This window comes from Haematobia irritans, chromosome 5, assembly GCF_050003625.1.
Source record: "Haematobia irritans isolate KBUSLIRL chromosome 5, ASM5000362v1, whole genome shotgun sequence".
NCBI classification, from domain to species: domain Eukaryota; kingdom Metazoa; phylum Arthropoda; class Insecta; order Diptera; family Muscidae; genus Haematobia; species Haematobia irritans.
The window spans coordinates 105,097,561-105,124,358 of record NC_134401.1 but is presented as its reverse complement, the minus strand read 5'-3'; the positions used below and the strand labels follow the sequence as shown (position 1 = coordinate 105,124,358).

At 36.5% G+C, this 26,798-nt stretch overlaps 1 protein-coding gene across 2 annotated transcripts; it reads left to right on the top strand.

The window, feature by feature from the left end:
• Window positions 1–173: 173 nt before the first annotated feature.
• LOC142240400 (uncharacterized) lies at window positions 174–26,453 on the top strand. 2 transcript variants are annotated; one of them, XM_075312114.1, is made up of 5 exons: window positions 174–334; window positions 9,364–9,571; window positions 9,649–9,835; window positions 9,903–10,019; window positions 25,448–26,453. In XM_075312114.1, exons 1-5 carry the CDS (start codon window positions 191–193, stop codon window positions 26,409–26,411), a joined length of 1,620 nt encoding a protein of 539 aa, XP_075168229.1. In that variant the 5' UTR covers window positions 174–190; the 3' UTR covers window positions 26,412–26,453. The 2 variants fall into 2 exon arrangements, with proteins under 2 accessions (XP_075168229.1, XP_075168230.1); XM_075312115.1 differs by lacking the exon at window positions 25,448–26,453 and adding an exon at window positions 21,160–22,186.
• Window positions 26,454–26,798: the final 345 nt, after the last annotated feature.

The window sequence follows — 26,798 nt, the reverse complement described above, 5'->3', positions numbered from 1 at the left end:
CATGACATTCCATATCAACAATTTTTTGACGTTATTGTAATGATGACCAAACAAAATTTACTAACAAATAAATTTCCAGATAAGATAACTACAGCAATAGGCTTAAGACCTTGCGGTCATTGATATGAAATAACTCAACTATTTAGGGGATTTAGTTTTGATTTGAAAGCACAGCTAAGTGGCAGCAGTAATGGATTTTTTCACAACTAAATATGACAAAGTCAATAAAATATGGAGTGGGGCGACCATAGAACCCCTGCACAATATTGAATATCACTCTATTGGTCGAATTTTATTTTCTCAAATGAAACTGAGACCAAATAAAGTGATCCAGGTGAGTTTATTTTCCCTTCTGTGTTATATTTTCCCTACTGCAAAATATTAAAAACGATAATCGATCATCACCATTAGAATGTCAGTCGGTTTTAAAGTCAAGGTGGTACTACAATATAAAGAAATCAAAATTTTGTTCAAAAGCAATACAGCAAAATTTATGCTATTGATAAAAAAATTATATAGACATAGGAAATCCTTACCTTAAAAGAAACAAGTAAATTTTGCCGAAAGTTCGGACAGGAAGAATCGTATGTACGCGCGAAAAAAAATCTTCCCTCCCAAACGAAAATTTAGACAAACAAAAATGGTTTCTCATTTGCTTTTCCCTGTAAGGAAGTTTATTTGGAAGAAAAAAATATACTTTTTGTGTTTAAGGTTTATTCTTTTACAAGATATACAAATACAATAGCCTAAAGACTGACCCAAAAAGTTTTCTTACGGCTATTTGTATCATCTCCCACATCTTACCCACTTCCACGATGTTTTTTATTTTTTAACGCATTTTTCGTAACACAAATAACGTAGAAGTGATTTTTCGATTTTATAAATTTTACCTTTCGTCTGGACGGAGAATCGTTTCGGGGACCATACAGTTTGTAAGCCAACACACTATCCATTAGGCTACGTAGCTATTATCATCAATAGACAATTATCGCTATAGCCATCAACAGTACACGTTTTCCAAACGTTATTTTTTATACCCTCACCATAGGATGGGGGTATATTAACTTTGTCATTCCGTTTGTAACACATTGAAATATTGTTCTAAGACCCCATAATGTATATATATTCTGGGTAGTGGTGAAATTCTAAGTCGATCTGAGCATGTCCGTCCGTCCGTCCGTCCGTCTGTTGAAATCACGCTAACTTCCGAACGAAACAATCTATCGACTTGAAACTTGCCCCCATATAAACCGAAACCCAGATTTGGTTTGCGGAGCCTCAACGAGAAGCAAATTTCATCCGATCCGGCTGAAATTTAGTACATGATGTTGGTATACGGTCTCTAAAAACCATGCACAAATTGGTCCACAACGGTCCATAATTATATATAGCCCCCATATAAACCGATCCCCAGATTTGGCTTGCGGAGCCTCAAATAGAAGCAAATTTCATCCGATCCAGCTGAAATTTTATACATTATGTTGGCATATGGTCTCTAACAACCATGTAAAAATTGGTCCACATCGGTTCATAATTATATATAGCCCCCATATAAACCGATCCCCAGATTTGGCTTGCGGAGTCTCTAAGAGAAGAAAATTTCATCCAATCAGGTTGTAATTTGGAACATGATGTTAGTATACGATCTTTAACAACCGTGCCAGAATTGGTCCATATCGGTCCATAATTATATATTGCCCCCATATAAACCGTTCTCCAGGTTTGACCTCCGGAGCCTCTTGGAGGAGCAAAATTCATCCGATCCGGTTCAAATTTGAAACGTGGTGTTAGTATATGGCCGCTAACAACCATACCAATATTGGTCAATATCGGTCTATAGTTATTTGTAGCCTATCTCCAATCACACAAAAATTGGTCCATATCGGTTCATAATCATGGTTGCCACTCGAGCCAAAGATAATCAAAGATAATCTACCAAAATTTTATTTGTATAGAAAATTTTGTCAAAATTTTGTTTCTATAGAAAATTTTGTCAAGATTTTATTTCTATAGAAAATTTTGTCAAAATTTTATTTCTATAGAAAATTTTGTTAAAATTTTATTCGGTTCATAATCATGGTTGCCATTCGAGCCAAAAATAATCAACCAAAATTTTATTTCTATAGAAAATTTTGTCAAAATTTTATTTCTGTAGAAATTTTTGTTAAGATTGTATTTCTATAGAAAAGTTTTGTTAAAATTTTATTTCTATAGAAAATTTTGTTAAATTTTTATTTCTGTAGAAAATTTTGTCAAAATTATATTTCTATAGAAAATTTTGTCAAAATTTTATTTCTATAGAAAATTTTGTGAAAATTTTATTTCCATAGAAAATTTTGTTAAAATTTTATTTCTATAGAAAATTTTGTCAAAATTTTATGTCTATAGAAAATTTTGTCAAACTGAATTATATACGTATTTGATCGATCTTTTTATACCCTCCACCATAGGATGGCGGTTATATTAACTTTGTCATTCCGTTTGTAACACATCGAAATATTGCTCTAAGACCCCATAAAGTATATATATTATGGGTCGTGGTGAAATTCTGAGACGATCTAAGCATATCCGTCCGTCGGTTGAAATCACGCAAACTTCCGAACGAAACAAGCTATCGACTTGAAACTTGGCACAAGTAGTTGTTATTGATGTAGGTCGGACGGTATTGCAAATGGGTCATATCGGGCCATTGCGTATAGCCCCCCTATAAAGGGACCCTCAGATTTGGCTTATGGAGCCTCTAACAGAAGCATATTTCATCCGATCCGGCTGAAATTTGGTACATGATGTTGGTATATGGTCTCTAACAACCATGCAAAAATTGGTCCACATCGGTAGATAATTATATATAGCCCCCATATAAACCGATCCTCAGATTTGGCTTGCGGAGCCTCAAAGAGAAGCAAATTTCGTCCGATCCGGTTGAAATTTGGTACATGGTGTTAGCATATGATCCCTAACATCCGTGTCAAAAGTGGTCCATATCAGTCCATAATCATATATAGCCCCCATATAAATCGATCCCCCGATTTGGCTTGCGGAGCCTCAAAGAGAAGCAAATTTCATCCGATCCGGCTGAAATTTGATACATGATCTTGGTATATGGTCTCTAACAACCATGCAAAAATTGGTCCACATCGGTCTATAATTATATATAGCCCCCATATAAACCGATCCCCAGATTTGGCTTGCGGAGCCTCAAAGAGAAGCAAATTTCATTCGATGCGACTGAAATTTGGTACATGATCTTGGTATATGGTCTCTAACAACCACGCAAAATTGGTCCACTTCGCTTCATTATTATATATAGCCCCCATATAAACCGATCCGCAGATTTGGCTTGCGGAGTCTCTAAGAGAAGAAAATTTCATCCAATCCGGTTGTAATTTGGAACATGGTGTTAGTATATAATCTTTAACAACCGTGCCAAAATTGGTCCATAAATTTATATAGCCCCCCATAGAAACCGTTCTCCAGATTTGAACTCCGGAGCTTCTTGGAGGAGCAAACTTCATCCGATCCGGTTCAAATTTGGAACGTGGTGTTAGTATATGGCCGCCAACAACCAAAATTGGTCCATATATATATATATATATATATATATATATATATATATATATATATATATATATATATATATATATATATATATATATATATATATATATATATATATATATATATATATATATATATATATATATATATATATATATATATATATATATATATATATATATATATATATATATATATATATATATATATATATATATATATATATATATATATATATATATATAGCGATCTCCAGTCACACAAAAATTGGTCCATATCGGTTCATAACCATACCACTCGAGCCAAAATAATCTACCAAAATTTTATTTCTATAGAAAATTTTGTCAAAGTTTTTTTATAGAAAATGTTGTCAACTTTTTATTTCTATTGAAAATTTTGTTAAAATTTTATTTCTATTGAAAATTTTGTCAAACTGAATTATAAAGTATATATATTCTGTGTCGTGGTGAAATTCTGAGTCGATCTGAGCATGTCCGTCCGTCCGTCCGTTCGTCCGTCCGTCTGTTGAAATCACGCTAACTTCCGAACGAAATAAGCTATCGACTTGAAACTTGGCACAGGTAGTTTTTATTGATGTAGGTCTAATGGTATTGCAAATGGGCCATATCGGTCCACTTTTACGTATAGCCCACATATAAACGGACCCCCAAATTTGGCTTGCGATGCCTCTAAGAGAATAAAATTTCATCCGATCCGGCTGAAATTTGGTACATGGTGTTAGTATATGGTCTCTATTGACCATGCAAAAATTGGTCCATATCGGTCTATAATTATATATAGCCCCCATATAAACCGATCACCAGATTTGAACTCCGGAGCTTCTTGGAAGACCAATATTCAGCTGATTCAGTTGAAATTTGGTACGTGATGTTAATATATGGCCTCAAACACCCATGCAAAAGTTGGTCGATATCAGTCCATAATTATATATATGCACCATATAAACCGATCCCCAGATTTGACCTCCGGAGCCCCTTGGAAGAGCAAAATCTATCCGATTCGGTTAAAATTTGGTACGTGATGTTAATATATGATCTCTAATGACCATGCAAAAATTGGTCCATATCGGTCCATAATTATATATAGCTCCCATATAAACCGATCCCCACATTTGAACTCCGGTGCCTTTTGGAGAAGCAAAATTCATCCGATCTGGTTGAAATTTGGTAAGTGGTGGTAGTATATGATATTTAACAACCACGTGAGTTGAAATTTGTGGATGACAGTCTTTCGTAGAAATTTCTACGCAATCCATGGTGGAGGGTACATAAGATTCGGCCTGGCCGAACTTACGGCCGTATATACTTGTTTGATTTAATATATACACTGAAAAAAATATTGTCGTGAGGTCAAAGATTTCATGTCTTTAAAATACGAATGCAAATTTTGCTTAGCATAGAAGACGCATTTCTCTAGTATAAAGTTTTTTTCCTTGACCAAAGGTCGATAAACTTTTCAATGAAGTCGTATTGTCCTTATAAATAAGTGATTTTATTTAAAAATGGATATCATAACATGAAAGAAAAAATGTTTGGGCTAAGGTCAACTTGACTTTAATAATTTAGAAAAAATCTTTAAATTTAATGAAATTGTCTTTAAATTTGTTGTCTTTTTGCATCTTGACTACAAAGCAAAAAATCGTTCAAATATAGGACATGTTTTTCAACACTTTATTTTAAAGACGTTTTTTACTTGAAACACAGCATAATTTCTACTAGAAGTCGAGTCCTAATTTGGAAAATAAAGTCGTCGTTAACTTGTTTTTAAAGGACTTTGATAGCATATGAAAGAAAAAAGGTGAAAAAGCAAAAAATTTAAATTTGCTTCCTAGAAGCATGTACACAAATCCCGATTTTAAAAGAGAATTGTGTCTTAAAAGTATCCTTACTTGTATTATCCGCTTCTTTGGCTCGGAATCAATACCAAATTTTTTAAAGTAAAGACAAAATCTTTGGAACCGAGTATGCATTTTTTTCAGTGTACCACGTATGGACTTACATACAATTTAGAAGACGGTGGTAGGAGGTTTTATGATACCTTGCCATCGGCAAGCGTTACCGCAACTTAAGTAATTCGATTGTGGATGGCTGTGTTTACACTGAAAAAAAAGCATACCCGGTTCCAAAGATATTGTCTTTACTTTAAAAAATTTGGTATTGATTCCGAGCCAAAGAAGCGGAGAATACAAGTAAGGATACTTTTAAGACACAATTCTCTTTTAAAATCGGGTTTTGTGTACTTGCTTCTAGGAAGCAAATTTTAATTTTTCGCTTTTTCAGCTTCATATGCTATCAAAGTCCTTTAAAAACAAGTTAACGGCGACTTTATTTTCCAAATGAAGACTCGAAATTATGCTGCGTTTCAAGTAAAAAAAGTCTTTGAAAGATTTTTTGCTTTCTAGTCAAGATGCAAAAAGACAACAAATTTAAAGACAATTTCATTAAATTTAAAGATTTTTTCTAAATTATTAAAGTCAAGTTGACCTTACCCCAAACATTTTTTTCATGTTATGATATCGATTTTTAAATCAAGTCACTTAATTATAAGGACAACACGACTTCATTGAAAAGTTTATCGACCTTTGGTTAAGGAAAAAAACTTTATACTAGAGAAATTCATCTTCTATGCTAAGCAAAATTTGCATTCGTATTTTAAAGACATGAAATCTTTGACCTCACGACAATATTTTTTTCTGTGTAGAAGAAGTTTTTATGCAATCCATGGTGGAGGATACATAAGCTTCGGCCTGGCCGATTTTTCGGTCGTATATACTTGTTTTGTTTTTTTTGTTTGCGTGTAACCAACTTGTTTGCGTGGCACAACTTTTGAAGCACTTCCGAAAATGATCTCTCATTTTTTATAACTCGCATTTTTCATATTTTTAATGGGTAATTTTAATTTATTTGTTTTGTTTCAAATAGGAGTAAGAATTAATAAAGTGGTAAGAATTAATAGAGTGGTACACATATTTTTGTCGAAAAAAATGATAAAGCCAATTATTTTGCAAAATATCATACAATTTTTTTAATTCACATCCAAAACAACACTGAAATCGCATCACACCTTAAGAAGTAATGCAAATTCATTGCAACGGCTGTTGAAATGATTAATATCCGTCCCAGGACTGTAGAATCGAACCAATTTTGCTCGGATTTGACTCCGACTCCAGCATTTTTCATCAGCCTCAACTCCGGAATCGACACCGGATAATATAGCTAAATTCTATGGGGTACCCCCCATAAAAATGAACCGATATAAATTATCTTACTTATTAACTTTATTTAAAATTTAAGACCAATTTGCTTCTATTCTCAATAAATTAGAAAAAACTTTATATCAGGGAAATGCGTCTTCTATGCTAAGCAAAATTCGCATTCGTATTTTAAGGACATGAAATCTATGGCCTCACGAAATTCTACTCTCTGTGCAAAATTCCATGTAAGTCGGAGTAAAACTGCAAATTCATTGCAACGGCTATAGAACTACTATAGAAAATTTTGTCAAAATTTTATTCCTATGGGAAATTTTGTCAAAATTTTATTTCTATAGCAAGTTTTGTTAAAATTTTATTTGTATAGAAAATTTTCTCAAAATTTTATCTCTATAGAAAATTTTCTCAAAATTATATTTCTATAGCAAATATTGACAAAATTTTATTTCTATAGAAAATTTTGTCAAAATTTTTATTTCTATAGAAAATTTTCTCAAAATTTTATTACTATCAAAAATTCTATTTCTAAAGAAAATTTGGTCAAAATTTTATTTGTATAGAAATAAAAAGATGGGCTATATCCGTCCAGGTTTTGATATAGTCCCCATATAAACCGACCTCCCGATTTGGGGTCTTGGGCTTATAAAAACCATAGTTTTCATCAAATTTGCCTGAAATTACCAAAACATAAATTATTCTACCATTTTACCAAACAATAAAAAATCTACCATTTTTGGTAGAAATCTACCAACTGTGGCAACCGTGCTCATGGAGCTTCTTGAATGAACAAATTTCATCCGATCCGGTTGAAATTTGGTATGTGATGTCAGTGTGCCCTCTAACAATCAAGCAAAAATTTTGTTTCATATTGGTCCATAAATATATATAAGGCCCCATACAAACCGTTCCCCAGATTTGACATGCGGGGCCTCTTGGGGGAAAAAATTTCATTCCAAGCGGTTGAAATTTGATACCTGGTGTTAATCCATGAAAAACTTGGGCCATATCGGTCAATAATAATATATAGCTCCCATATAAAGCGATCCCTATTCGGAGTTCCTGGAGGTGCAAATTTCATTCGATCCAGTTGGAATTTGGTACGCGATGTCAGTATATGGTCTCCAACCCCCACGCATTGACGGTAGTGGTCCATACACTGTTAGAAAAATATGTTTTTCATATGTTCCGATATAAACAAAATGTGTTTCGGGCACAATTTTAAAACACAATATATTTAAGTGCAAACATGTAATATTCCTAAACTAACACTAAATGTTTGGGACATCTATGTTAATATGTTAGAATATATTAGGTTTGGGGCATGAATGTTTCATAAAAATCATATGTGTGAATGCAAACTTATATATATTTACAAATATCGACTAAACATACATATGTTGTGATATTTTATTCAAAGCGACAGAGAGAGTATAGAGAAAGAGAGATGGAAACCGGGAGAGTTGACGAAAGATATCAACATAACACAGCGAAAGAATCAAAAGATAACAATTTCTGTGAAACCGCTTGTATGTTGTTTTGGAAAACTGTTTTATGATAAGGCCAAACATTTGATATGCTTAAGTCTAAATATTATTTAATTTGAATAAAGAGAAGAGACATTCGGAACCAAGAGAATAGACATTTGAAAAACAAACAGCATATGTTTTCGCTTTGAGAGCAGCATTTTATGTATATGTAGACATGTGATTTGTTTATCATTTTGGCATTATGGACACAATTTTTTTCTTGGTTCGTTAAAAGAAATTAGGGGTCTCCATAAAAATAACGAAAGGGCACTATACTCTTTTTAGAGTTGGGACAGTAAAATGATTAATAATCCACATTTCGAAGTTTCATTATAAAATAGTATGAATATAAATGTGTAAATTAAAAAAAAGTGTTCGGTCGGAGCAGGCATTGAACCCACGACCCTTTGCATGCAAGGCTCCACGTGGCAAACAAATGTATGTTTCTGTTAAATAATGTTATGTTTGCATGGGCTCGTGGGCGCTGCAAACTATGCTATATAAATGTAACTTATAACGATAATTATCTACTGGTGACTATAACAGCTACGTAGTCCAGTGGATAGTGTGTTGGCTTACAAACTGTATGGTCCTCGGTTAGATTCTCCGTACAGGCGAAAGGTAAAATTTAAAAACTTTATAAAAGTGAATAATTTCTTCAACATTATTTGTATTTCAGAAAAAGGTGCCAAGAACTAAAATATTTCGTGGAATTGAAAATTACAAGTATGTTGGGCAATGAGCACAATCGTCTTTGGGAAAAATTCTTCCAAGCATATAATATTTTTGGGCTCAAAATGCTTACAAACATATAATATGTTCACATAAAACAAACATATTAATGTTTTGGCAGTATTCAATAATATATGTGCTTCCTGCAAAATATGTTTGGAACATATGTTAAAGAAGCGATTTTTTTGAGGGTGTATAGATCGACAATTATAAAAAGCACCAGATACTAAAATAACTCCTTCTAAAACTGTTGTTGTCGGTAGTGTCTTAATTTCATTCCTCCTTACTCATATTTAATTTCTACTTTATTCACAGATTGACGATGTCGATGGTAAAACCTTGACCAACCAAGAAATGCTTAACTTTGCCATACGAATTGCCAAATACTTGAAAAAGGCCGGTTTTCGTCACGAAGAAATCGTGGGAATTTCTGCAAAAAATACCACCTATCTCAGCCCGGTATTATTGGGTTGCCTTTTCAACTGTACACCCTTCCATACCGTACATCCAAATTACCAAGAAGGTATTAGCATTTATTGGAAAATGAAAATATGTTCAAACAATTTTTTTTTTACATTTATAAATATTTCATTGTGATAGCTGCAACTACTCACTGCTTTGGCATAACTAAACCTCGAATTATATTTTGTGATGGTTCTAATTATGAGATCATACGCAAGTCCACCCTATCCTTTAAGCCTAAAATTTACACTTTGATCGATCACATTGATGGAGTTCCATCGGTTATGGAGCTACTGGAGCCCACCGACGGGGAATATCTTTATCAGTGAGTTTTAAATTTATTATGATGTTGTTTTTTTTTAGTTTTTTAATATGTTGTTGTTTTCTTACAGACCCGAGAAACTTACTTTTGGAGCCGATCAAACTGTAGCAGTTCTGTGCTCTTCAGGCACCACGGGTTTACCAAAAGCGGTTACTATGTCAGCCCATAAATTAATTCCTGAAAATCCGTGAGTTTCAACTTAAGAGAAAATATAAGTAAGACAGACAAAATCGTACAGGTATTGATTAAGACTCTCTGAACCACTATACGAGGGTTGCCTTTTATACTTCGCAATTAGAGAACAAATATTCCCCATTAAGGTTGAGTTACATATCATGCATTAATCCGTGCGTCGATGGAAGGGTTGAGTTATGAAGCACTCTAACAAAACTGTTACTTTCAAAGAGAAAATTCAACTCTTCAATCAACTGACGCATTAACGCATGGAATGCTACTCAACCTTTAAGGTTTATATAATTTTGCATGCGTTTGAACCAATTGTCGAAGCACTTTTGCCACTTTGATTGAGGTATATCCAAAATACGCATTTTGAAGGCATCAAACGTTTCTTCAGTGTAGAAAACCTCTCATTTTATTTTTTACGTACAGGATAAGAAAGGAAAAATTCTCTGCCATGTCAGGCCTATACGGCGGATGACCGGTCAAATCAATGCTTCGATTGCTCAACAAGTAAACACGACCCAAAGCTCGACCAGGCCGAATCTTATGTACCCTCAACTATTGATCGTATAAAATGTGCTCTTTCAAGTTTATATGGGGGCTTTATAAATTAAGAAACCGATATGGACCAAATTGTGCATATTTGTTTGAGAGCATGTAAATAGTAACATCGCGTACCAAATTTCAACTGGCTCGTGTGAAATTTTCTCCTGCACAGAAGTGGTGCATCTTGAAACACCCATAGGTGAGTATAGGTTAGGTATGGAGGCAGCCCGATTTTTATACCCTCCACCATAGGATGGGGGTATATTAACTTTGTCATACCGTTTGTAACACATCGAAATATTGCTTTAAGACCCAGTCGATCTGACCATGTCCGTCCGTCCGTCTGTTGAAATCAAGCTAACTTCCGAACGAAACAAGCTACCGACTTGAAACTTGGCACAAGTAGTTGTTATTGATGTAGGTCAGATGATATTGCAAATGGGCTTATCGGCCCACTTTTACGTATAGCCCCCATATAAACGGACCCCAAAAATTTGGCTTGCCGATCCTCTAAGAGAAGCAAATTTCATCCGATCCGGCTGAAATTTGGTACGTGGTGTTAGTATATGGGCTCTAACAACCATTCACAAAATTAGGGATCCACCGTGGTGCAATGGTTAGCATGCCCGCCTTGCATACACAAGGTCGTGGGTTCGATTCCCGCTTCGACCGAACACCAAAAAGTTTTTCAGCGGTGAATTATCCCACCTCAGTAATGCATTTCTGAGGGCTTCAAAGCTTCTCTAAGTGGTTTCAGTGCAATGTGGAGCGCCGTTCGGACTCGGCTATAAAAAGGAGGTCCCTTGTCATTGAGGTTAACATGGAATCGGGCAGCACTCAGTGATAACAGAGAAGTTCACCAATGTGGTATCACAATGGACTGAATAGTCTAAGTGAGCCTGATACATCGGGCTGCCACCTAACCTAACCTAACCTATTCACAAAATTGGTCCACATCGGTCCATAATCATATATAGCCCCCATATAAATCGATCCCACGATTTGGCTTGCGGAGCCTCTAAGAGAAGCAAATTTCTTCCGATCCCGCTGAAATTTGGTACATGGTGTTGGTATATGGTCTCTAACAACCATGTGAAAATTGGTCCACATCGGTCCATAATTATATATAGCCCCCATATTAACCGATCACCAGATTTTGACCTCCGGAGCCTCTTGGAAGACCAAAATTCATCTGATTCAGTTGAAATTTGGTACGTGGCTAACACACTATCCACTGAGCTATGTAGCTGTCATGAAAAGACAATTATCCATATAAGTTATATTTATATAGCATAGCTTGCGGCGCCCACGAACCGATTAAACAAACTTTATTTAACAAAAATGTACATTTAGTTGGGCACCGTGGAGCAGTGGTTGCTACGTCCGCTTTACATGCCAAGGGTCGTGGGTTCGATCCCTGCTTCGACCGAACACCAAAAAGTTTTTCAGCGGTGGATTATCCCACCTCAGTAATTCTGGTGACATTTCTGAGGGTTTCAAAGCTTCTCTAAGTGGTTTCACTGCAATGTGGAACGCCGTTCGGACTCGGTTATAAAAAGGAAGTCCCTTGTCATTGAGCTTAACATGGAATCGGGCAGCACTCAGTGATAAGAGGGAAGTTCACCAATGTGGTATCACAATGGACTGAATAGTCTAAGTGAGCCTGATACTTCGGGCTGCCACCTCACCTAACCTAATCTACTCTAAGATCCCATAAAGTATATATATATATTCTGGGTCGTGGTGAAATGCTGAGTCGATCTAAGCATGTCCGTCCGTCCGCCTGTTGAAATCACGCTAACTTCCGAACGAAACAAGCTATCGACTTGAAACTTTTACGTATAGCCCCAATATAAACCGACCCCCACATTTGGCTTGCGGAGCCTCTTACAGAAGCAAATTTTATCCGATCCGGTTGAAATTTGGTACGTGGTGTTAGTATATGGTCTCTAACAACCATGCACAAATTGGTCCATATCAATCAATAATTATATATAGCCCCGATATAAACCGGCCCTCAGATTTGGCTTGCGGAGCCCCTTAGAGAAGCAAGTTTCATCCGATCCGGCTGAAATTTGGTACGTAGTGTTAGATTTGACCTCCAGAGCCTCTTGGAGGAGCAAAATTCATCCGATCTGGCTGAAATTTGGTACCTAGTGTTACTATATGGTCTCTAACAACGATGTAAAAATTGGTCCATATCGGTTCATAATTATATATAGCCGCCATATAAGCCGATCCCCAGATTTGACCTCCGGAGCCTCTTGGAGGAGCAAAATTCATCAGATCCGGTTGAAATTTGGAACGTGGTGTTAATATATGGCCGCTAACAACCATGTCAAAATTGGTTCATATCGATCTATAGTTATAAAGGGTGATTTGTTAAGAGCTTGATAACTTTTTTTTAAAAAAAAAAACGCATAAAATTTGCAAAATCTCATCGGTTCTTTATTTGAAACGTTAGATTGGTCCATGACATTTACTTTTTGAAGATAATTTCATTTAAATGTTGACCGCGGCTGCGTCTTAGGTGGTCCATTCGGAAAGTCCAATTTTGGGCAACTTTTTCGAGCATTTCGGCCGGAATAGCCCGAATTTCTTCGGAAATGTTGTCTTCCAAAGCTGGAATAGTTGCTGGCTTATTTCTGTAGACTTTAGACTTGACGTAGCCCCACAAAAAATAGTCTAAAGGCGTCAAATCGCATGATCTTGGTGGCCAACTTACCGGTCCATTTCTTGAGATGAATTGTTCTCCGAAGTTTTCCCTCAAAATGGCCATAGAATCGCGAGCTGTGTGGCATGTAGCGCCATCTTGTTGAAACCACATGTCAACCAAGTTCAGTTCTTCCATTTTTGGCAACAAAAAGTTTGTTAGCATCGAACGATAGCGATCGCCATTCACCGTAACGTTGCGTCCAACAGCATCTTTGAAAAAATACGGTCCAATGATTCCACCAGCGTACAAACCACACCAAACAGTGCATTTTTCGGGATGCATGGGCAGTTCTTGAACGGCTTCTGGTTGCTCTTCACTCCAAATGCGGCAATTTTGCTTATTTACGTAGCCATTCAACCAGAAATGAGCCTCATCGCTGAACAAAATTTGTCGATAAACACATTTCGAACCGAACACTGATTTTGGTAATAAAATTCAATGATTTGCAAGCGTTGCTCGTTAGTAAGTCTATTCATGATGAAATGTCAAAGCATACTGAGCATCTTTCTCTTTGACACCATGTCTGAAATCCCACGTGATCTGTCAAATACTAATGCATGAAAATCCTAACCTCAAAAGAATCACCCTTTATATGCCGATCACATAAAAATTGGTCCATATCGGTTCATAATAATGGTTACCACTCGAGCCAAAAATAATCTGCCCAAAATTTTATTTCTATAGAAAATTTTGTCACAAATTTATTTCTATAGAACATTTTGTCACAAATTTATTTCTATAGAAAATTTTGTCACAAATTTATTTCTATAGAAATTTTTGTCAAAATTTTATTTATATAGAAAATTTTGTTTAATATATACCACGTATGGACTAACTTACAAATTAGGTTAGTGTTAGGTTAGTGTTATCGCAACCCAAGTTATTCGATTGTGGATGACAGTCTCCAGTAGAAGTTTCTATGCAATCCATGGTGGAGGGTATATAAGATTCGGCCTGTCCGAACCTACGGCCGTATATACTTGTTTAATTTCCTTTTTGTGAACGTTTTGACTTACTCCTCGGACGTTATTATTTGTTTTTACGCCACAAGAAGAAAAACTTAATGTAGATGTAGGTAAACAAAACACATAAATACACACATACATAAAATGCGGCTCTTAAAGTAAAAACCCATACTCATGTTTTTCCAAATGTCTGTTCTCTTTATCGCTCCCTTTACTCCGAATATACATTTTAATATTCAAATTTAATAATATTTAGATTTAAGTAGATCAAATTTTTAAGGAAGCCTAGTGCATGCACTCATACAAGCACACATTTGCGAAACAATATACAAGCAGTTTGACAACCACTACCAATTATTCTCATTTGAATCTCTCACATAATATATTCTAATCATAAACATTTTATGATAAACATTTATCATATATTATCAAAAACATTTTATGATAATTTGGGATTATTTATTTTTGCACATGTACGAGTATATATTGTGTTTCAAACATTCAGCCCGAAACATATGTTGTTTACATCCGAACACATCAAAAACATATTTTTCTATCCGTGTACAGCCCTTTAGCATCCGAAAATTGGAAGAAAGTGAAAAAAACACAGTAACTGTACCAAAAAAAACTGAAGGCCAGATTTGTACGAAATATACGTCTCATTGGTAGAAACTTTGGCCTTTTTAGATGAACATATCGCGATAATGGATGAATTACATATTAATAAAATGAGCTTGGATTACAGCCATTGAACTTCCAAAATATGAAAGAGCTCGCCAATGCACAAATAAAGTTAAACTGAAAAAAGTCAAGGTGTTGCTTAGCTTCGCACGAAAGTGACCAGTTCCCGAATTTGTTTTTCTCCGATGAGAAGCCTTTCCAAATTGAGCAGTTTCTGAACAATCAAAATGATCGGGATTACTTGCCAAAGAGGTGAGGTCAAAATTTACATCTTCGATTGGCCATCAGAATTCAAGAACCGCCGTAACGGCCGACAATATCACCCCGCTCATATTAAACAACCGTGGTATCAAAATAAATAGCGAATATTATCGGGAAATAATATTCGATACTGTCCTGAAGAGAGTATTGAAGCCCTGAAAAGATACACAATTCGGCCATAGATCATGGTCATTCTTGCAGGACTCAGCACCATTACACTATTAAGAATGGCTTAAAACTGAAGCTTCTCGCTTCATTTCTACCGCACAGTGGCCACCAAAATCTTAAGATCTTAGTTCGGCGGTTAAGGTTGTCACTTAAAAATACCAAAGTGACGATCATGGCGCTTCGCCGGGATGGAGCCACTTTACTGCAGTGTGTGATGGCTTTGTCGGCCACAATTCCTGCCCAAAGCTAGCAAAGACGCGTCAACCAAGAATGACTTACAGAGAAGATTACCCTCTTCATTTCTACCGCAAAATGGCCACCAAAATCTTCGTATCTTAATTCGTTGGACATTTGTTACTTACCACAAAGTCAGCTGACAATTTACACCTTCGACTGCCCATCAGAACTCAAGCACCGCTGATGGTAAGGGTGTGGACGACCGATGGTAGCTCTTCGCTCATATTCATTAAAAGTGGGATCAAACCAATTGTCGACTATTATAGGGAAAATATAGTAAAGAAGACAATCCATATAGTAAAGACAAGTAAGGAAAGTCTAAAGTCGGGCGGGGCCGACTATATTATACCCTGCACCACTTTGTAGATCTAAACGTTCGATACCATATCACATCCGTTAAATGTGTTGGGGGACTATATATAAAGGTTTGTCCCACATACATACATCTGATAGACTTCTACAAAATCTATAGACTCAAAACTTAAGTCGGCTAATGCACTAGGGTGAAACACAATGTTAGTAAAAAACAAGTACGGAAAGTCTAAAGTCGGGCGGGGCCGACTATATTAAACCCTGCACCACTTTGTAGATCTAAATTTTCGATACCATATCACATCCGTCAAATGTGTTGGGGGCTATATATAAAGGTTTGTCCCAAATACATAAATTTAAATATCACTCGATCTGGAAGAATTTGATAGACTTCTACAAAATCTATAGACTCAAAATTTAAGTCGGCTAATGCACTAGGGTGGAACACAATGTTAGTAAAAAAAATATGGGAAACGTTTAAATCTGAAGCAATTTTAAGGAAACTTCGAAAAAGTTTATTTATGATTTATCGCTCGATATATATGTATTAGAAGTTTAGGAAAATTAGAGTCATTTTTACAACTTTTCGACTAAGCAGTGGCGATTTTACAAGGAAAATGTTGGTATTTTGACCATTTTTGTCGAAATCAGAAAAACATATATATGGGAGCTATATGTAAATCTGAACCGATTTCAACCAAATTTTGCACGCATAGCTACAATGCTAATTCTACTCCCTGTGCAAAATGTCAACTAAATCGGAGTTAAAAATTGGCCTCTGTGGTCATATGAGTGTAAATCGGGCGAAAGCTTTATATGGGAGATATATCCAAATCTGAACCGATTTCAAGCAAATTTGGCACGCATAGTTACAACGCTAATTCTACTCCCTATGCAAAATTTCAACTAAATCGGAGCAAAAAATTGGCCTCTGTGGGCAAATGAGTGTAAATCGGGCGAAAGCTATATATGGGAGCTATATCTAAATCTGAACCGATTTTGCTGATATTTTGCAAGTTTTTCGAGACTCATAAAATATTCGGATGTACGGAATTTGAGGAAGATCGGTTGATATACCGCCAATTATGACCAGATCGGTGAAAAATATATATGGCAGCTATATCTAAATCTGAACCGATTTTTTTCAAAATCAATAGGGATCGTCTTTGAGCCGAAACAGGACCCTATACCAAATTTTAGGACAATCGGACTAACACTGCGAGCTGTACTTTGCACACAAAAAAACATCAACAGACAGACAGACAGACGGACATCGCTAAATCGACTCAGAATTTAATTCTAAGCCGATCCGTATACTAAAAGGTTGGTCTATGATTACTCCTTCTTGGCGTTACATACAAATGCACAAACTTATTATACCCTGTACCACAGTAGTGGTGAAGGGTATAAATATGGGAAACGTTTAAATCTGAAGCAATTTTAAGGAAACTTCGAAAAAGTTTATTTATGCTTTATCGCTCGATATATATATTAGAAGTTTACGAAAATTAGAGTCATTTTTACAACTTTTCGACTAAGCAGTGGCGATTTTACAAGGAAAATGTTGGTCGAAATCAGAAAACATATATATGGGAGCTAAATCTAAATCTGAACCGATGTCAACCAAATTTGGCACGCATAGCTACAATGCTAATTCTACTCCCTGTGCAAAATTTCAACTAAATCGGAGCTAAAAATTGGCCTCTGTGGTCATATGAGTGTAAATCGGGCGAAAGCTATATATGGGAGATATATCTAAATCTGAACCGATTTCAACCAAATTTGGCACGTATAGCTACAATGCTAATTCTACTCCCTGTGCAAAATTTCAAATAAATCGGAGTTAAAAATTGGCCTCTGAGGTCATTTGAGTGTAAATCGGGTGAAAGCTATATATGGGAGCTATATCTAAATCTGAACCGATTTCAACCAAATTTGGCACGCATAGCTATAATGCTAATTCTACTCCCTGTGCAAAATTTCACTAAATTTCACTAAATCGGAGCAAAGCTATATCTAAATCTGAACCGATTTGGCTGATATTTTGCAAGTTTTTCGAGACTCATAAAATATCCGGATGTACGGAATTTGAGGAAGATCGGTTGATATACACGCCAATTATGACCATATCGGTGAAAAATATATATGGCAGCTATATCTAAATCTGAACCGATTTTTTCCAAAATCAATAGGGATCGTCTTTGAGCCGAAACAGGACCCTATACCAAATTTTAGGACAATCGGACTAAAACTGCGAGCTGTACTTTGCACACAAAAATACATCAACAGACAGACAGACGGACAGACAGACAGACAGACGGACATCGCTAAATCTACTCAGAATTTAATTCTAAGACGATCGGTATACTAAACGATGGGTCTCAGACTTTTCCTTCTTGGCGTTACATACAAATGCACAAACTTATTATACCCTGTACCACAGTAGTGGTGAAGGGTATAAAGACAAACAATATTATAAGGAAAATGTCCTAACGGCAGTATTGAAACCCTGTAAAGACAAATATTTCATCCGCAAATCATGGATATTCCATCAGGACTCAACACGCCAATCAACCAGAATGACCTAAAAAAGTATTTCCTCACTTCATTTCTACCGCGCAGTGCACCCAGAGAAGGAATATGATCACCTCAAACATGTTTTAAGAGCAAAATGTTATTTTTGGGTGGTGAACATGTAACATGGTTATCGCAACTATCTGATTTCGGCAAGCAGATTATATTTGACGAGAAAATAACATTTTAGTGACAAACATGTTACATGGTCACCATACAAAAATAACATTTTGCTCTTGAAACATGTTTGAGGTGATCATATTCCTTCTCTGCGTGTGGTCACCAAAATCTTCATATCTCAATCTGGACTTTTGCGTCTGTGGTATTTTGGAGAGTTAGGTTGGCGCTCAAGAATACCAAAGTGTTGATCATCACAGGATGGCTCTTACCTTTGATTGAGCCGGGACAGAGCCACCTTCATGCAGCGTATTATGGCTTTGTCGGCCATAATTCGTGCCAAAGATAACATTTCGCGTCATCCTAGAACGGCTTAAAAAGGAAGTTCCTCGCTTCATTTCTGCCACACAGAGGCCACCCAAATCTTTGTATCGAAATCCGTGGGATATTTGTTGGGGTTTAATTGCCATAAAGATCAGTTGAAAATTGACATCCGCAAACTCAAGTTTTGCCGATGGTAAAGGTATGGGCCAACGTAACGGCTCTCTGCTCATATTCATCGGCCATGGGGTCAAAATAAATACTGTCCTGAAGACAGTATTGAAGCCCTAGAAAGACAAATATTTCGGCCGCAGACGATGATCATTCCAACCTGAGTCACACTCAACACGCGTCAACCAAGAATGACATAAAAAGGAATTTTCTCGCTTCATTTCTACCGCACAGTGGCAACCAAAATCTTAGGATCTAAATCCGTTCGACTTTTGCGCCTATGGCATTTTGGAGAGTATGGTTGGCGCTTGAAAATGCTAAAGTGTCCATCATCCCAAGATGGCGCTTCGCCGGAGTTGGGCCGGGACATAGCAACCTTCATGCAGCGTGTGATGACTTTGCCGAACATAATTCGTGCCAAAAGTAACCAATTCGAACAAATCTGTACTCAGTTTAAAATTTAATGTTTTTGCTTGTGAACAATAAAATTTATTTTATTTTTATACCCACCACCATAGAATGGTGACGGGGGTATAATAAGTTTGTAATTCCGTTTGTAACACATCGAAATATCGATTTCCGACTATATAAAGTATATATATTCTTGATCAGGGAGAAATTCTAAGACGATATAACGATGTCCGTCTGTCTGTCTGTTGTAATCACGCTACAGTCTTCAATAATGAAACAATCGTGCTGAAATTTTGCATAAACTCGTCTTTTGTCTGCAGGCAGGTCAAGTTCGAAGATGGGCTATATCGGTCCAGGTTTTGATATAGTCCCCATATAAACCGACCTCCCGATTTGGGGTCTTAGGCTTATAGAAATCGTAGTTTTTATCCAATTTGCCTGAAATTTGAGGTATTTTATGACCATAAAGAGGTGTGCCAAAAATGGTGAGTATCGCTCCATGTTTTGGTATAGCCCCCATATAGACCGATCTCCCGATTTTACTTCTTGGGCCTATATAAACCGCAGTTTTTATTCAATTTACCTGAAATTTGAAATCTAGAGGTATTGTAGGACCACAAATACGTGTGCCAAAAATTGTTAGTATCGGTCCATATTTTGGTATAGCCCCCATATAGACCGATCTCCCGATTTTACTTCTTGGGCTTATGGAATCCGCAGTTTTTATACAATTTACCTGAAATTGGAAATCGAGAGGTACTTTAGAACCGTAAAGAGGTGTGTCAAAAATCGTGAGCATCGGTCCATGTTTTGGTATAGCCCCCATATAGACCGATTTCCCGATTTTACTTCTTGGGCTTCTAGAATCCGAAGTTTTTATCCTATTTGCCTGAAATTGGAAATCTAGAGGTATTTCGGGCCATACAGAGGTGTGCCGAAAACGGTGAGTATCGGTCCATATTTTAGTATAGCCCCATAAGAACGATCTCCCGATTTAACTCCTTGGGTTTCTAGAAACCGTAGTGTTTATCTGATTTGCCTGAAATTGTAAATACTCTTGTATTTTAGGCTCGCAAAAACGTGTATCGGATTAAGTTTTTATCGGTCCATTTGGTAATGCCTCCATATAGACCGACTTCACTTCTTGAAGGTGTAGAAAGCGCACTGAGCATGAAAATTGCTTGAAACTCAATGTAAAATTTCCAGATTTTACTTCTACAGATTTAAGATTTCAAATCAAGACGTTATTTTATAATTTTCTTGCACACTTACAAGAGATGTTAATGATTCCTTTAAAACTCAAACAAAAATGGTTCTTATAAATCCAGAATCTGATATAGTCCTCATAGGTGAAATCTTTAAATTTATCTTCGGGAAGTGTCCTCAAGTCCTCAAACCCTCCTGAAATTTCAAAGGAAACCCTAATATTTGGTTCAAGGTGGTGGTTATTTAAGATTCGGCCCTGCCGAACTTACTGCTGTATATACTTGTTAAATATAGCGCTTTACGGCATGTATATGTTTTCAAAGTGCTTGAAATTCCGAAGTAATTTTCGAGCCCTTTCGAGTAATAGGCAAAAAATCGTAGGAGTTTGTGTCTCCAATGATCTGAAAAGCATTTTTTCCATAAAATTTTCCTGCATTGTTATTTTCTTTTTATATTTTCAGAATTGTGAATGGTGAATCTGTGTACTATTGCCCTAGCTGTGTGGATTGGGTGACAGGAATGGCAAGTGTTTTAATGAACTGCTACACCAGTTGTACCCGCATCATTAGTCGTACGACATTTTCCCCGGAGTATTTTCTAGAACTTGTAGCAAAATATAAAATTAATGTTGCTATGATGCCACCTTACAATGTACTGCTCTTAACACAATGTCCACAGTTCACTACGGAGCGAATGTCCACACTGCAAGCGCTAATGTGCGGTGGGGGTAGTATTTCGACACAAACTCTGAACAATTTCCGAAATACAATGCCCAATTGTATGATTGCCTATGGCTATGGTTGTACTGAGATTGGAGGGATTTCGGCAAATGTGGGAGGAGCACATGGAAACTCAGCGGGAAAAGTAGCACCAAATGTTCAATTACGCATTGTTGACGACAAAGGCAATAACTTGGGCTATCGCGAAGTCGGTGAAATTGTTGTGAAACCTAACTTCAAATGGGCCGGTTACTATGGTAATCCCATGGTAACACGCCAAGTTTTAGATTTTCAGGGATGGTATCATACTGGAGATTTGGGCTACATGGATGAAGATGATTACCTATTTATTGTTGATCGCAAAAAAGATATTTTGAAATATCGTAATTTACACTTTTGGCCTGGAGAAATTGAGAATACCATAAGAGAATTGCCCGAGGTGGTCGATTGTTGTGTTGTGGGTATTTCTGATGAAAATGTTGGTGATGCTGCTGGGGCCCTTGTCGTGCGACAGAAAAATTCCAAGTTGTCTGCCGATAAGATAGTGAATTATGTGCGGGAACGTTTAGTGGAACCAGAAAAACAGCTTCACAAGGGTGTCTATTTTGTGGAACATCTACCGTGCAGTAACAATGGAAAGGTTCTAAAACGTGAAGCCAAAGAAATATTACAAACTTTAATTAGAGATGATTAAGCGAAAACTAGTTAATATTTTCCAATAAAGAAATGTGAAACTTTCTGTTTAAGAGTTTAAACAGTGAAACAAAAATATTGTGGTGAATACAAAGATTTCTTGTCATTATAATAAGTTTGTGCATTTGTATGTAACGCCAAGAAATACCAGTCTGAGACCAATCGTTTAGTATACCGATCGACATAAAATTCAATTCTGAGTCGATTTAGCAATGTAAGTCTGTCTGTCCGTCTGTCCCCAGCAAACAAAGCGTCGACATAAAAGTAGTGAAAATGTTCTTTTTTGAATGCGGAAGTGGTGCAAAATTGACGCAGAGGCGATAAATTTAACATGGGCTTGTCATAAGACGGATGTCCATCATTTCAAAAGCCGTTGCATTCTGGGTCGTGGTGAAATTCTGAATCGATCTAAGCATGTCCGTCCGTCCGTTGAAATCGCGGTAACTTCCGAACGAAACAAGCTATCGACTTGAAACTTGGCACACCTCTTGGAGGAGCAAAATTCATCCGATCCGGTTGAAATTTGATACATGGTGTTAGTATATGGTCTCTCACAAACATGCAAAACTTGGTCCACATCGGTCCATAATTATATATAGCCCCCATATAAACCGATTCCCAGATTTGACTTGCGGAGCCTCAAAGAGAAGCAAATTTCATCCGTCCCGATGAAATTTGGTATGTGGTGTTGGTACATGGTCTCTAATAACCGTGCAAAAATTGGTCCACATCGTTCGATAATTATATATAGCCCCCATATAAACCGATCCCCAGATTTGGCTTGCGGAGCCTCAAAGAGAAGCAAATTTCATCCGATCCCGATGAAATTTGGTACGTGGTGTTGGTACATGGTCTCTAATAACCGTGCAAAAATTGGTACACATCGGTCAATAATTATATATAGACCCCATATAAGCCGATCCCCAGATTTGGCTTGCGGAGTTTCTAAGAGAAGCAAATTTCATCCGATCCGGCTGAAATTTGGAACGTGGTGTTGGTATATGGTCTCTCACAACAATGCAAAAATTGATTCACATCGGTTCATAATTATATATTGCCCCCATATAAACTGATCCCCAGATTTGGCTTGCGGAGCCTTAAAGAGAAGCAAATTTCATCCGATCCCTAGGAAATTTGGTACGTGGTGTTGGTACATAGTCTCTAATAACCGTGCAAAAATTGGTCCACATCGGTCGATAATTATATATAGCCCCCATATAAGCCGATCCCCAGATTTGGCTTGCGGAGCCTCAAAGAGAAGCAAAATTCATCCGATTCCGATGAAATTTGGTACGTGGTGTTAGTATATGGTCTCTAACAACCATGCCAGAATTGGTCCATATCGTTTCAAAATTATATATAGCCTCTTGAAGGAGCAAAATTCATCCGAGCCGGTTGAAATTTGGTATATTTCGCTAGTGTATGGCCGATAACAACCATGCCAAAATTGGTCCGTATCGATCTATATTATATATAGCCCCCAAATAAAACGATCCCCATCAAACATACAAAAATTGGTCCACATCGGCCTATAAATATATAAAGCCCCCATATAAACCGATCCCCAGATTTGGCTTGAGGAGCCTAAAAGAGAAGCAAATTTCATCCGATCCGGCTAAAATTTGGTGCATGATGTTAGTACGTGGTCTCTAATAACCGTGCAAAAATTGGTCCACATCGGTCGATAATTATATATAGTCCCCATATAAACCGATCCCCACATTTGGCTTGAGGAGTCTCAAAGAGAAGCAAATTTCATGCGATCCGGCTGAAATTTGGAACGTGGTGTTGGTATATAGTCTCTAACAACAATGCAAAAATTGGTTCACATCGGTTCATAATTATATATAGCCCCCATATAAACCGATCCCCAGATTTGGCTTGCGGAGCCTCTAAGAGAAGCAAATTTCATGCGATCCGGTTTAAATTTGGCAACAATGCCAGAATTGGTCTATATCGGTTCACGATTATATATAGACTCTTGAAGGAGGAAAATTCATGCGATTCGGTTGAAATTTGGTACATTTCGCTAGTGTATGCCCGATAACAACCATGCCAAAATTGGTCCGTATCGATCTATATTATATATAGCCCCCAAATAATCCGATCCCCAATCATAGATAAATCACGATTACCACTCGAGCCAAAAATAATTTACCAAAATTTTATTGGGATAGAAAATTTTGTCAAAATTTTAAATGTTTTCAATTGTGACAAATTTAGTTGAAATCGGTTCAGATTTAGATATAGTTTCCGTATATATCTTTCGCCCGATATAAACTCATATGGCCGCAGAGGCGTAATTTTTACACTTATTTACCTAAACTTTTGCATAGGGAGTAGAAGTGACATTTTAGCTATACGTGCCAATTTTTTTTTAAATCTGTTCAGATTTAAATATAGCTCCCATATATGTCTTTCGGTCGATATGGATTTGATTGGCCGCTGAGGCCAGATTTTTTCCTTTATTTGCACAAAAAGTACAACTGATGGTATTGTCAAGTGTACTAAATGACGTTCAAAATGGTTTAGATATAGCTGCCATCGCCCGATTTAAATTCATAGGACCATCGGAAATTTTGCACTGAGAGTAGTATTAATATTTTAGCAATGTGTGCCAAATTTGGTTAAAATTTGGATACAGCTCCCATCGATATGCGATGTGTTACAAACGGAATGGCAAACTTATTATACACCTATCACCATTCTAGTCTATGGTGGTGGGTATAAAAAAACACAAGTAAATATTTTAGCTTCAAAAGAAAATTTAGTTTGTCTTAAATTTCGTTCTCTCAACTCTCTCCATCGTCGACTTTATTTGAAGCTCTACTCTTTCTCTCTCTCTCTCTCTCTCTCTCTCTCTCTCTCTCTCTCTCTCTGACATTTCTAAACATATTTATGTTAACGAGAAATTTCTCTCTCTCTCTCTCTCTCTCTCTCTCTGACATTTGTAAACATATTTATGTTAACGAGAAATTTCAAAATTTTTATATATTTGTACGCAAACTTATATTTTAGGAAATTGAATCCCCCAAACATAATATGGTTTAATTAACATTAACATATATGTTCCAAAAGTTTTATACTAGTATAGTTCACCACTGTGGTATCACAATGGACTGAATAGTCTAAGTGAGCCTGATACATCGGGCTGCCACATAACCTAACCTAACCTATACTAGTATACGAACATTATATGATTACCCGACGTTTAACAAAATTGTTTCTCAAAAATATATTTTTACACCGTAGCATACAAAAACACCCATTTTTGTCCCTGAACAAACTTCATATATTTGTTTTATTGAATTTTCCTGCACTGTTGTTTCTTTTTCAGATTTTTGAATGGTGAATCTATATACTTTTGTCCCAGTGGTATGGATTGGGCAACTGGAGTTTTAAGTTTCTTATACAACTGCTATACCAGTTGTACTCGCATCATTAGCCGAAAAACATTTAGTCCGGAATATTTTGTAGAGCTTGTCGTGAAATATGAAATAAATGCTGCTATAATTCCACCCATCTACATTCCGCTCCTAACACAATGTCCAAAGTTCACTACGGACCGAATGTCAACATTGAAATTTCTAATGTGCGGTGGGGGTTATATATCGGCAAAAACTCTAACCAATTTTCGAAATACTGTACCCAATTGTGTGGTTACCTTTGGCTATGGTTGTACAGAGATGACAGGTATTTCGGCAAATATGGGATTCGAGCGTGGAAACTCTGTGGGAAAAATAGTACCAAATGTTCAATTACGCATTATTGACGATGAAGGCAAAAATTTGGGCCATCAAGAAGTCGGTGAAATTGTTGTGAAACCTAAATTCAAATGGGCCGGCTACTATGGCAATCCCAAGGAAACCAGCCAAGCTTTAGATTCACAAGGATGGTATCATACTGGAGACTTGGGCTATATGGATGAAAATGATTACCTTTTTGTTGTTGACCGCAAAAAGGATATTTTGAAATATCGTAGTCTACAATTTTGGCCTGGAGAAATTGAGAATGCCATAAGAGAATTGCCAGAGGTGGTCGATTGTTGTGTTGTGGGTATTTTTGATGAATATGTTGGTCATGTTGCCGGAGCACTTGTTGTGCGCCAGAAAGATTCGAATTTATCTGCCGATGAAATAGTGAATTATGTGCGGGAACGTTTAGTGGAACCACAAAAACAACTTCATAATGGTGTGTATTTTGTGCAAAATCTACCATGTAATAACAATGGAAAGATACTGAAACGTGAAGCCAGGGAAATATTGCAATCTTTAATTAGTGATGATATTGCCAAAAAATAGTTACTTTTTTTCAATAAAGAAATGCGAAATTTTTAAGTTTAAGAGTTTTTGATTTTTAAACCTACTACAAAATGTCACATGAAATCTGGAGTCATTATTATACCATAAATTATTATATGGATGCGATACAATGTAGTGAGTTTTATCTTCTGAACAATGTGCCTTCTAGAGATTTGAAATCTGGGAATTGGTTTAGAAGCATATGTAACAAATTTCAAGCATATCGGTTGAAGTTTACTCCTCCAAGAGGCTGCAAACTTCAATTCTGGGGATCGGTTTATATGGGGGCTATGCCCAAAAGTGGTCCGATATAGCCGACTTGCAATTCCATTCGACCTATATAAGTAGCAATTAATTGTGCTAGTTTTCAAGCCGATAAATTAGTTT

Bases quoted from the DNA above. Each gene is read 5' to 3' on its own strand.
- LOC142240400 (XM_075312114.1), top strand. From the start codon at position 191: ATGGATTTTTTCACAACTAAATATGACAAAGTCAATAAAATATGGAGT. The intron at 335-9,363 runs GTGAGTTTATTT...CTTTATTCACAG, and splicing joins GACCAAATAAAGTGATCCAG to ATTGACGATGTCGATGGTAA. The intron at 9,572-9,648 runs GTATTAGCATTT...TCATTGTGATAG, and splicing joins ACATCCAAATTACCAAGAAG to CTGCAACTACTCACTGCTTT.